The sequence below is a fragment of the Chionomys nivalis genome, chromosome 2 (assembly GCF_950005125.1).
Source record: "Chionomys nivalis chromosome 2, mChiNiv1.1, whole genome shotgun sequence".
Classification (NCBI taxonomy): domain Eukaryota; kingdom Metazoa; phylum Chordata; class Mammalia; order Rodentia; family Cricetidae; genus Chionomys; species Chionomys nivalis.
In genome coordinates this window covers 58,265,704-58,279,398 of record NC_080087.1, presented here as the reverse complement: position 1 = coordinate 58,279,398, position 13,695 = coordinate 58,265,704, and the positions used below count along the sequence as shown (strand labels likewise).

General features: G+C 41.8%; 1 protein-coding gene across 1 annotated transcript in view; it reads right to left on the bottom strand.

The window, feature by feature from the left end:
- The window catches only part of Pdss2 (decaprenyl diphosphate synthase subunit 2), a 250,710-nt gene that overhangs the window by 82,375 nt on the left and 154,640 nt on the right, over window positions 1-13,695 (bottom strand). The window contains exon 4 of the mRNA XM_057761660.1: window positions 3,298-3,372. Within this exon, the coding sequence (XP_057617643.1) occupies window positions 3,298-3,372 (75 nt within the window). The remainder of the gene's footprint in view (window positions 1-3,297; window positions 3,373-13,695) is intronic.

Below are 13,695 nucleotides of genomic sequence, written 5' to 3'. Positions count from 1 at the left end.
TGATTAATAAGGCACCCAGTTCCAATTCTCTCTCTCTTTAATGTACCAGAGTCCCATAGACACAACTCCACAGAAAGCTAAGCTGCTGCCACCAGATCCCCATTACTGCATTAACTTGGCATACAGAAAACAGACCACTATTGTATTCTTTTATCCCTACAGAGATGAGGCCATTTGCAGCTCACTTGAATCTCAAAGCAATTCTGTGTTGAACTGGCTCAAGGCAGAGGAGGTTGAGCAACAGAGACCCACAGCATGGGCCTTACTTCCCATATGACCTCTGGTTGTGGCGACTTCTCAGTCATGTCAGAACATGCCGACCTGGTCTGTGTATCTGTGTGTGGGGGAGAGGCTGTGATCTCTCTCTGCCTCTGAAGCGATTCCTTTCACTGTCATGGCAAGCACACTCAGGAAGGGTGGGGGCCTGCGGGCTCTGGTGAGGAAGGAAAATGTGGTTAACTTAAATTGGAGCTGGGGTGCAAATGGAGGCTGTATGAATCACTCCCACTCCTGTGGTCAACTGTGCACTTTTGTTTCCACGACTGAAAAATAACTGATCTTCAAATGTTTTAGCTATAGTCTGAATTAGGATCTTGCTTAGGGAGGTGGTGTGGAAGCGCAGATGAACAAAGCATCGCTATATATTCAGTTGAGAAAATGTATTAGCTAACGAGAAAATCACGAAATGGTGCTTGCTCAGTGGCTATCCCGTTAGACACATCAGTAACCCTCCAGAGTCTTTGTTGTTTCTTCTGTTCTCTTTCCAAACAGATTATATGTTTTAAAAACTGCATGGGATGTGGAATTAAAACAAAACAAAAAAACCAACCACCTACCTTGAGTTGAAATCTTACCCCCTAACTCTCAAAAAATAAATAAGTTTTAGATATTAAACTTTGATGCTATCTGTGAGTTCTAAATAGTAAGATTTTCATCCATAAAATGAGATTATTCCACAAGCATGACCCTATTCATTTCATGATGTGAACAATGTAACTAAAACTGATGTAATAATTTACTATTATTGCTATCAGGCTGTCTGACACAGAGTACTTAACAGATATTACTGAAGTGGGATAACCACAGTACACAACAGTAAAAGTGGGTGAATTAACCAAACCAACAACAACACGTTCTTTTTTTCCTTTTCTTTCTTTCTTTCTTCTTCTTCTTCTTCTTCTTCTTCTTCTTCTTCTTCTTCTTCTTCTTCTTCTTCTTCTTCTTCTTCTTCTTCTTCTTCTTCTTTTTTTTTTTTTTGGTTTTTCCAGATAGGATTTCTCTGTGTTGGTTTGGAGCCTGTCCTGGAACCAGTTCTTGTAGACCAGGCTGGCCTCGAACTCACAGAGATCCACCTGCCACCTGCTTCTGCCTCCCAAGTGCTGGGATTAAAGGTGTGCGCCATGACCACCCGGATCCACTTCAAAATCTCAAGTGTGTGTGATGCATACCTATGATGTCAGGACGGGAAGGGAAAGGCTAAGGAAGGCAGAGGCAGGAGGATTATATGGTGTGTGTGCTTGCATTTTTTTGCGGGTGGGGTGTGTGTGTGAGACAGTCTCACTTATATCTCAGGCCTAGAAGTCATTTTGTAGTTCAGGTTAGCCTTGAACTCATGGCAGACTTTTTTGAGTCTAGTCAAACCTATTGTGACATTTTGTCTCAACAAATAAACACCCTGAAAGACAAAATGGAGATATTAGTAATTAATGAATACCTTATATGGGATTAAGTTGAAGGTCTCAGAAAGATCCCAGGTGAACACGACGCCTCAACTGCATCAATAGGTAATGCAAATGGTGAGCCCTTCGGTACAGACTATGGGAGCTGTCAGATCTGGGTTTGTTAGGGGAGAGTGGAAGTAGAATCAGAGGCTAAGAGAACAGAGCTTAAGTTCGAATCCTAGGTAGTAACTTGTGTATCCTTAAAAAGCCATTCAGTCTTTTTTAAACCTCTGTCTTCATATCTCAAAACAGGAGCACCAGTCTCTCTTTCTCACTTTTGTGAAGATCAAATGAAGAAGCCGGCAAATCATTGAAAATGGCACTTGCTTAGCTGCCATCATCTTCATGTTATGTGCCCGGTAACCTCTGTTGAGTAAAGCCAGATCCTAAGCCACCTTCCATCACTGGACACTAACTTTCAGTCACACAGACAGTCACTCTTGTCTGAGAAGTCTTGCAAACAGGGTTCGCTGTGCTCTACACCTTGGGAGGTCCCCACACACCAACATGCTGCATAGGTGAGGTCAGATGTTCCTAAGGGGATGGCGCTTCCCCGAGTCAAATGCTAGCAGATGTCCAGAGTACAAAAGTCTTCACATTTCACTAACCACTGCTGTAACCTTCCAGAGTTCCAGTTAATTCAGATTTTTAAAAAATTCTTTTAAATCTAAGTTGCTTGTGCCCTATGTTTCACTTGTAGTAAAATTTGTCCTTTTCCCCCCTAATGGACCTGCTAATGCCTAGAATGTGCATACATGCATATTCTTTTTCTGTGCAGTGAGTGAAATCTTGCTAATATAGGAGTTGAGGAAGTTAGAACAATGAAACATTGAGAGGAATCCCTTCTAGCAGTAGGTGTCATGGTAAATGACAGTGGCGGGCAATGAAGCATGCACTTCACATCTGATCTCCCACTGAAATGAAATAACTGCATTTTAAGGAAATAAAACCTAACCTTTCTTGATATGACCTGTTAAATGAGTCAAAAAGCCCTAATTCTAAACCTATAAAATTAATCAAAACAACCCAAGTGTGCAACTGTCCTAGTCTCTATCACAGAGACTCTAATAACACAGTAAATTCTGGACTTCGGCTAGGAAAGCCATTCTGTGCTCGCCCCCGCCCTTCCGGACAGCAGGCTGGAGCTCACTGACACAGAGCCCTCTTTCTCTGGGGAGCAGCTGGCCCAGCCCCTCAGCAGAAGCGCTTCTTCCTGCCAGCAGCCCCTTATGACGGTGCTACCTGCCAACCAGCAGTGCCCTGGTGTCTGCCCGGCTGCTGCGGACTGAACAGATTGAGATTTCAGCCAGAGGAGGAGAGGTTGCATTAATTGGCTAAAGCTGCTATGTACTGAGCGTATGGCCATGAATTTGTAGCCAAAACACTAACCAGAAAAAAAAAAAAAAAAAAGGAAAGAGAGAGAGAGAGAGAGAGAGAGAGAGAGAGAGAGAGAGAGAGAGAGAGAAAGAAGAATCATGCTCTTTAAACACAAAACAAGAAAGAAACTCTGCTGTCTGACCCTGGCTCTGCAGCAGCACTTTCAACCTTAACACGTTACGAGTCTGAAATTCTGTACCTTGGCCAAAGCAGAATTTTCCTGGTATACTCCTTGCACCAGGTCCTTAAGGGCACTTGCTAGAAGTTCCACAACCTAAAAGACAAGAAGAAAAAGAAATTGAAAAAACAATTTAAAGGTGTAGCTCCATTTTTTTTTTAACTTTAGGAGGCAGAGTCATAATGTAGAATATGTGTTTGACAGAAAAGTTGGAGTTATGTGCAAAGATTCTGACAAATGAATTGTGTACCTGGATATTAAAGCTGTAATCCAATGTTTTCTAGTCATAATTCAAGCAAAAAGAAAATCTTATATGCATAGTATTTCCCCATTATACATAAAAATCCAGTAATAACCACTTTGAACATAATTTTAAATTTCAGATAAGGAATGAACGATTAACTCAATTTATTTTCTGTATGTTTATTTCTGTCAAGGGGATACTTTTTCAGTACTCCCATTCTGGGTGCCATTACAATGTTAATTTTTATACTTAATACTGAAAGAACAAACAACAGGAAGAAAATGGCTCCCCTTTCCAAAGTGTTCTATTGCACTTAAAGCACACCGTGGAGCTGGGCCAGGAAGCACACTTTTTTAATCCCAGCACTCCCCAAGCAAAGGCAGGCAGATCTCTGTGAGTTCAAGGCCATCCTGGGCTACAGAGCAAATTCCAACAGTTAGGGCTCAAGAAAGACCCTGTTTCAGGAAAAAACCCAGTTGTTGTGGAGAAGACTGGTCAGACATGGGTTTAAGAAAAACAGAAAGTCTTTCTTAGCCACAGGCGACTACACTGAGTGTTCAGGAACCTTGAAAGCCCTGAGCCTTTCTCAGAGTGAGCTTTTAAGTACAAAAACCATGTCCTAGGTTAACAAGAACAGTTAGCCAGAAGCAGATCTACAGAAGCCAAAAAGCAAAGCTAGTAGATTTAGAGACTTTTCTATAACTATGGAGTCTCACGGATTAGGTCTTTGTTTTAGTTTGGCAGGTGGTGCTATCTACAAGCTTATTTTATAGCCTAAATGGTGCTTCCATCATGGAGTCAGTTGTGCTAAGGTCTTGTGGCTTACTAAGTCTGGGGCCCTGGTATACCAATAACAATAAAAAATGCACAGTGGACATATTTGGTATAGGACCCCTGGGTCAAATATACCATAAACACTGAAAATTTTGACAGAACTATAAATACAGAGAGCAAATTTAGCAAAACTGTTATTATTTAAGGCTCAACTACAAGACAACAAACAAACAAACAAAAACCAAACCCAAGCAAAATCAAATGTGTTGAAGTTGTTTCATAATGTGAAACACAGAAATCAGTAAGTGGTCTCTTTGTAGCTGTTCACACGAAGCATCTTAATTCAAGAGACTAAACTAGTGAATAATTGGTAATGCTCAATATGCAGCCGTTCCAAACAGGGGTTTCTCAAGGCAGCCCCACCCTCTCCTCACAGTCTTCACACCCAGTCTATTTAACTTCCTATGTTACACAGTCTGTATCTGGTTTCTATTCTTGGCTTCCTAAAATTCAGCTCAGTTCTGATTGAATTAAAAGATTTTGCTTCAGCTTTTATCATTGCTGTAACTGAAGTAAGCCAAGGGATATACTCAAACATGAAGACACTTTAATCTTGGGCACCTTGCATTTAATAAGCATTTTCTTAGAGGCAAATGACATCGATTTAAAGAAAGACTTGCTTTAAGATTTTTAACACACAAACATTTATCTCTATTTACATTCACACTGCATACTGCTACAGAAATTTTGCTGGTTAAAGGCATATTTTTTTTTCTAGCTCTGCACTCAAGCTAATTTGTAAGACCCATAGTCCCCCCCTCCCCCTTCTTCAAATCACATTGCCCTTTAGGTAACTAAATACTTAAGGGATATTATAGCTATACAAGGTACAGAGGAACTGGAAACACAATGATCCTACAATACTACCAGATGTGCTGAGTTATTTAAATGGGGAAGAGAGAAAAATGAATGGATGGTTTTCTCCTGAAAGTATCAGATAAGCTCTACTTCCAAATCCAGAAGGATTGAATATCGACAATAGGTCTATGAAAGACTGTAACTAAACGTACAGCATCAGATTGGATTACAGTTTATACAAGCAACATCCTAAGATCTCCCTGATGGCTGGACACATAATCCAGATCAGTCACTCACTAAGAGATGCTATGGTTTTGAAACGGTTGGAGCTCTGAGACCAGCACTGGTAATATGAAGAGGGATTTATAAAGAGAAAGTCCAACGTGACATGTCAAAATGATGGCATGAACTTCTAACTGTAGATCTGGCTCTGGATAACCCAGAAATTTACTCCCTGAAATTCCAGACGAGGCAGAGGCAACAAAAACATTTTGTTCTGACTCTTTTTCTTTTAGCACAATTGGCATGTCACAGTTTATAAGTGACCCATGCTTAGAAGAGACTGTACCTGAACATAGACCTCTATAGCCATGGCAACCAGAAAAGAGAAACAACAAAAGGAGGAAGGGACAGCATGAAGAACAGAACAGCCTAAAGGAATTGACTGTATCCTAGGCTGACTTGTCCGCTGCATAGGTAAATGACTTTTTATAGCTTGGAATGTGAATTTAAATAATCATATCAAAGAATATTGGATTTAATTTTCATCCTGCTTTAAAATTGCAAATTCTTATGTAAAGACCTCATTCATAATGCAGTAAATTCATTTAATGTTTGTTTTTGAGACAGGGTCTCACTATGCAGCGCTGGCTGGAACTCACTATGTGGGCTAGGCTGGCCTCAAACTTAGAGATCTTCCTGTCTCTGCCTTTGGAGTGCTGGAATTATAGGCATTCCTGGCTTGGACTCTTTTTTTAAATTGATTTTTATTGAGCTCTACATTTTTCTTTGCTCCCCTCCCCACTTCAGCCCTCCCCTGAGGTCCCCATGCTCCCAATTTACTCAGGAGATCTTGTCTTTTTCTACTTTCTACTTCCCATGTAGATTAGAACTATGTTAAGTCTCTCTTAGCGTCCTCATTGTTGTCTAAGTTCTCTGGGACTGTGGTTTGTAGGCTGGGTTTCTTTGCTTTTTGTTTAAAAACCACTTATGAGTGAGTACATGTGATAATTGTCTTTCTGGGTCTGGGTTACCTCACTCAAAATAATGTTTTCTAGCTCCATCCATTTTCTTGCAAAATTCAAGATGTCATTTTGTTTTTCTGCTGTGTACTACTCCATTGTGCAAATGTACCACATTTTCCTTATCTATTCTTGGGTCAAGGGGCATTTAGGTTGTTTCCAGGTTCTGGCTATGACAAACAAAGCTGCTATGAACATAGTTTAGTACATGTCCTTGTGGCATAATTGAACATCCTTTGGATATATACTCAAAAGTGGTATTACTGGGTCTTGAGGAAGGTTGTTTCCTAATTTTCTGAGAAATCGCCATACTGACATCCAAAGGGGTTGTACCAGCTTGCATTCTCATCAGCAATGCAGAAGTGTTCCCTTTACCTCACATCCTCTCCAGCATAAGCTGTCATCAGTGTTTTTGATCTTGGCCATTCTTACAGGTGTAAGATGAAATCTCAGAGTTGTTTTGATTTGCATTTTTCTGATGACTAAGGATGTTGACCATTTTCTTAATCAGAATCTTTTTTTTTGATAATCATATTATTTTTTTTTCTTGCTGATTTTTTTTATTAATTAATTAATTTAATTATTAAAGATTTCTGCCTCTTCCCCGCCACCACCTCCCATTCCCTCCCCCTCTTAATCAGAATCTTAAAAAAAGAAAAACCAAAAACAAGCCAGGCAGTGATGGTGCACGTCTTTAATCCCAGCATTCAGGGAGGCAGAGGAAGGTGGATCTCTGTGAGTTTGAGGCCAGCCTGGTTTACAGAGTGAGTTCTAGGACAGCCAGAGATACATAGAGAAACCCTGTCTTGAAAAAAACCAAAAGCCAAAACAAAAATAAAAACCCAACCAGTCAAGCAGCAAACAAAGCTCATTTTATTTACGTGTATGTGTGCACTTGTTTGTTTGTATGGGCACCACGTGCTTACACTTGCCCATGGAGCCAGAAGAGGGTCCCCTGGAACTGGAGTCATAGCAGCTTGCAGCTGCCTGACGTGGGTGTGGGAACCAAATCCAGATCCTCTTCAAGAACAGAAATGCTCTTAACCATTACGTCATCTCTTCCGCCCTAGTTAAGGTTCTCGGGAAATAACTGAAGTCATCCGAAGCGCTTGTGAGGGGCTGGCAAAAGAGGCTCAATGTGTAAGCTGCCCAGCTGATGCTAAGTTCGATCCCTGAGACCCACATGGAGGAAAGAAAGGCAATGACTCCCACAGGTGTCCTCTGACCACCACAGAAGCACCCTGTGTGTGTGATTTCAATGTAACGTTAAATCTGAGTATACTGTGAGTGTGTAATTAAAAAACTTTTAAAGAGCTACTGAAGATAATGGCAGCCAGAGGAGAATCTAGGACCTAAAATCCAAACCACCTAAAACTTCCTCTCCAGGGTTCCTGGTGCTCTAGACAAGAACAACCTTGAGAAACATTCAAGGAGCTTGTTCTTCAGGTGCAGGGAAAAGCAAAGTATCTCAACTGGAAGCCCCTGAGGGAAAAGCAGTGCAAGAGAACAAAACAGAGACCAAGAATGAGAGCATCTTCACTCTGTTCCGGGCTGGCTACATGTTTCTCTTGTGAGACTTGAAGTGGGTCACTTCTGAGTTCTGGTTTCCTTAAAATGCAAGATGAAGGGGGATTTAGAATATGCTTTATGAGAGTTCTCTGCAGCTCAAAAATTCTACCAGAAATACAAATCTCAGCCAGGTGTGGTGGCACTCAGCTTTAATCCCAGCAGCTGAAAGGCAGATCTCTGAGTCTGAGGCCACCCTGGTTTACAAATTGAGTTCCAGGACAGCTGGCCACAGAGAAACCCTGTCTCAAAAACCAAAGGGGGGAGGGTAAGGGGGAGTGCGAATCTCAGCATTTATCATAAATAGGCAAGACACAAGTGGTTTTTACATTGCTGTGAGGCAAAATACTTGACAGAACAGCCTCAGCAGGGAGAGAGCTGTTGGGCTCATGGTTTCAGAGGGTCCAGTTCATAAGAAGAACCCATGGCTCAGGGAGCACATGGCAGAAGAGCGTTTCTACCACCGTAGTCAGGAAGCAGCCGGGGAGAGCAGACCCAGAAGGATCTTATCAAATCCCCTACTTCTTTTAGCTGGGCCCCACTTCTTCAAGTTTCCAAAATGTCCCAAAATAATGCCAGCAGCCAAAGGCCAAATGTCTCCATGACGCTTGGGGACATTGCCAATTCAAACCATAACAGGAAATAAACTAGAAAAAACTTACATGTATGAACTTGGCTGGAATAGCTCATAATATTATTACTATATAAATTTAAAAACTTTATTTCTCCTACACTGTATATTTTTGAGGGTTTACATTTTATTTTACTTTTATAATTTTATTTTTGAAGTTACAATACAATTACATCATTCCCTCCTTCCCTTTCTTCCCTCCAGCACCTCCCATGCACTCCCTTGCTAGCTCTCAAATTCATGGCCTCTTTTTCTTTAAATGTTCACATACATGCTCTCTCTCTCCTAAATATATAACTATAACCTGCTAAATTTATATGATTGGTGTAGGAGGTCCTTCTGTAGTTGTGTTGCCTTGGCCTTTTGATAGGGAAGCCCTTAGGTGGGCGGAGTAGACAGAACAGGATGCTGAAAAGAAGAGCACTGTGGCAGACGCTGTGATTCTCCGGCCTGGGACTGACACTGGTTAGGATCTTTCCTGGTAAACCACACAGATTACTAGATATGGGTTAAAGCAAGATGTGAGAGTTAGTCAATAACAGGCTAGAGATAATGGGCCAGGCAGCAACTTAATTAATACAATTTCTGTGTAATTATTTTGGGCGTAAGCTAGCTGGGTGGCGGGACGCCGCAGCCCACCGCTCCTCCTACTACATATGATGTTGTATGTATATGATTTCAAGGCTGACCACTTTGCATTGTACAACCAATTGGAGGTGGGGGTCTATCCTGGGGAAGACTATGTCTTCCATTCCAGGAGTCCTTAGGTGCCTGCAGTTCTTTTTATAGTAGTGTGGTTCCATGCAATCTCCTTCTTCCATATTAGCATGCTTACTGCTATCATCCTTGTTCAGGTTTTGATCCTATGCTATGTTTTTATCAATCTGATCCCCTGTGATGCTGATTTTCTTTTGTTTATGTCGGACACTCTACCACTGACCTATATTTCAAGTCTTCCTTTCACTTCATCTTGAGGAAGGGTTTCATTAAGTTGCCCAGGTAGCTCTTGAACTCACTCTAGCCAGGCAGGCCTTGAAACTGTGATCCTCCTGCTTCAGCTTCCTGAGTAGTTGGGATTGTAGGCTACACCACCAGATCCATCTGGGTTTCTACTCACTCCTTTCTCTGTGAAATTTTCTAGACTCATCTCTCATGGTTCTAAGGCATGGAGAATGACAACAAAACAATTTCCATCGAAAAATATTATGATTCATGGCCTTCCTCAATAGTGGGCAGTTGCTGGAAGTTGTAGTTGAGTTAACTAAAGACACTATGGCTAGGGCTGGGCATGTGACTTCATGGAAGAGAGTTCGCTTAGTATGCATAAGGCTCTGGGATCACAAGGAAAACCCAAACCAAACCAAAGCAAAAGAAAATAATGCTGAGCTCAGAAAACTATAATAAATTGTCTTCACAAAAAATAGATATTTGGAAAAGTGGAAGGTGGTAAGAGAAAAGCAATTACCTCCTCCCCTAGGAAAAAAAGGCCCTTGCATTGCTATATAAAGATGCCCATAAAATATTCTTAAAGAAAAAAGGCTGGTGATAAAATAGAATAATCTGAGAGATAATTTTTTTTAAAAAAGTAAAACGAGGTCAGACCGTTTGCATTTTATACACAAAGGAAAAAATCTGAAAGGAAAAAAGAAAAGGGGAAAATGACAATGTGAAAGTGACAGACTGGAAAATTCCTAATTAAAAATTCCCAATCTTTTGAGCCACTCATAGTTAAAATGGCTACAATTAAAACTGCTTAAACAGAGCACATACTATATTCCCACCCCCTTTTCATTATGCTGCGTTTATAACTGGGTAAAATAATAATAAGCTTTTCCCCTTGGGAGAGGACCAGCACATTCTGTTTTTAGTCTCTGAGGGGCTTCAAGCTGAGTTATGTCCACAAAGTGATTTACAGGATATTGTCAGTCAATAGTCTCCAAGCTAGCCGAAATAAGACCAGTAAGTGCTGGAAAGTATTCTGTGTAGACAAGTCATGCCTTTCTCAATAAACGTGAATCAGGAGATCTGTCAGCCAGAAACTGACAGATGGACTGGATTCAAAAACGCTATGGATGTTTAGCCAGTGTACCAGACCAGTTTGGATTAAAAGATAAAGTAAAATATAACTAAATATTTAGGGGGAAGAGAACTATAAAGTAATGTGGCTCCAGTAGGGCTCAGTAGGTTGAGCTGATGTGATAAGTAATATATTGTGTTTCATTCAATTTGAAAGGGTTGCTGTGTGGAGCTGGAGCGATGGGTCCATGGTAAAAAGCACCAGCTGCTCTTCCAGAGGACCGGGGTTTGATTGCTAGTATCCATGGGCAGCTCACAAGTGTCTGGAACTCCAGTTCCAGGAGATTTAACACCTTCTGTTCTTTGCAGTACGAGGCATGCATGTGGTACACAGACATACATGTAGGGAAAACACCAATAAACAAAATAAAATAAAATTTAGAAATTACTGTGTGTGTCTGTGACATATGCATGCGGACATATGCTACAGCTTGTGTGTGGAGGCAAGAAGAAAATTTTGTAGAGTTGGCTCTCTCCTCCCATCTTTATCTGGGCTCAGGGGATGAAACTGAGGTCACAAGGTGTGTATAGGAAGAACCTTTACCCGCTGAGCCATCTTGCTAGCCCTTGAAAGGTTATATTTAGTGACAATTTTTACTACATTTATGACAATGTGGAATAACAAAGTGACATGGAGACCATCATTCTATTTAGGAGTACATAAACACAGAACACCGCAGGCTTTACTATTCTTAACAGATGTTAGCAAAGGAAACAGTTGTATGCGCACATCTGTGATGCTGACAGCATCAATCGCATACACAAATTTATGGCTCTCCTAGGCCCTTTCCTTTGAAAGCAGAAGCAAAGGCAAAAATACTCTCAGGGAAAAGCAAAATTTCCAGGCTCAGGCTGTAGCTCAACTGGTAAGTGCTTGTCTAGGACAAAAAGATCCTCCATTTAATCACCAGCATTGCAAACACTAGGTGAGGTGGTACACACGCAATCCCTGCACCGGAAGGCAGAAGCAAAAGGGCCACAAGTTTAAGGTCATCCTAGAATAAACGAAAACTCCAGTAAGTTATATATTTTTAAAGACAGGTTCTATGTAGCTCTGGCTGTCCTGGAACTCTGCACAGACCAGGCTGGCCTTGAATTTACAGACATCCACTTGCCTCTGCCTCCTGAGTGCTGGGCTTAAAACTGTGCACTGGCCTGGCTTTTAAACATTTTAGGAAAAACAAAATATATTTAGCATAAATACAGGCCATCTATGTTATTAGGAAATGAAGAATTACGGATAAAGAGGGGGTCTGGAGAGATAGCTCAGTGGTTAAAAGGACGTGTGGCTCTTGCAGAGGACCTGGGTTTGGTTCCCAGCACCCATATGGACATTTACAACCATCTGCTCCAGGGGATCTAACACCCTCTTCTGGCCTCTGAGGGTGCCAGCACTCATGTGGTACATAGAAAATAAAAATAAGGAAACATTAAAAGAAAAAAGAAATATATATAGAGAGGAAGCTGAGGGCATGTGAGAGACGAAGGACAAGATGGGAAGACATGCTGACCAGGGCGAGACTGTAAGGGCCTGGGCAAGGGTAGCCTTCTCCCATAGACTGATGACACCATCTCATATTTGTAAGGTTCTTTATCATTTACAAGCTGCGTTCAAACACTTAGTCTTGTTTCAGATGGAGTCAGTTCCCAGTGCTCAGCGAGAGCTTCCAGGCTGGCAGTCTCCCTGAGGCAGTGACCTCTGACGAACACAGGGAGCAGTAACTGTGGCCAAATAGGGTGAAATCTACTCAGCCACCAGCTGGGCACCAACAGCCCAGATGAGCCCTATTCTGCATGCTGATTAATATAAATGAGTGGCTTTGATATAGTCATGGCTGGAGCCATGGAAAGAAGACTCTCCCCTGCATCCCATCAGACCAGGACCAGGTTTTAATGAAGACGCCGATGAAAGATCTCCTGCAATAAACACACCATAACCTCAGAAGTTCTGGAGGAAGGCTGAAGGGAGGCTTTTCAATGCTGCCAGGCGGGTAAGGCCCTGTGTGTCTGTGGGAGGGGTGACAATCTGTTCTACTGAGCTCAAGTTCTGACTAAGGAGGGGCAGCAGGGAAAAAATGGCACGACCATCAGGACAGGTGCAGCAAAAACTCTGCAAATTGATAATCTTCACCTTCAATTTAGAGCAGCTGATGCGATGCTTAATAAACTACCGGTGACATAAAAGGTTTTGGAAAACTTCAGTTCTAAATGAAAGTATAAAATCTCAATAAATACAACTTGAAATAGACCCACAAGCTCAAGAAAGTAGAGTACAAAGTGCTGAGATTTCATTCTGTATCAGCTAGGTCACTCACTGCATAAAAGCTCGATGATAGCCTACGATACGGCTGGCACTGTCTTCACAAAACTAGTGATGAACTAGTGACTAATGACTAGTCTCATTAAGTTACAGCTCCTTTAATAAGGATCAGCAAGAGGGCTCGTGGGCAAAGGTGCTTGCCACCAAGCCTGACAACCTGCGTTAAATCCTGAAGGTCCACGTGATGTAAGACTAAAGGAGCTGTAACAGATGAGATGCTTGTGTAGCCAGTGTGGGCCACCACATCTTTTTTAAAAAATTTATTTATTTTTTTACACACCAATCTCAGTCCCCCCTCCCTCCTTCCTACCCTTTCCCCTTCCCCCTACCCTAGGTAAGGTAAGGTCTCCCCTAGGAAGTCAACTAAGTCTGTACCATCATCTTGTTGAGCAGGATCAAGTGCCACCAAGTCTTTAATCCTAGCACTGATGCAGAGGCAAGTGGATCTCTCTGTAAGTATGAGGCTAGCCTGGTCTACACAATGAGTTCCAGAAAAGCCAGGGCTATACAGTGAGACATTGTGGCGGTGGGGTGTATGTGTCTCTATCTGACTAGCAGACTGCTGAAACAATGGGCCCCATAGAAAGGAAAATTTACCCAGGAATCTCAAGCTGGGAGAAGGAAAAGGCCAGCAGAGGGGAGCTTGTCTCCCAGAAAGAGATTTCACACAGTTTCAACCACTTGCAGGCTAAGATGGAAGCCCGGATGC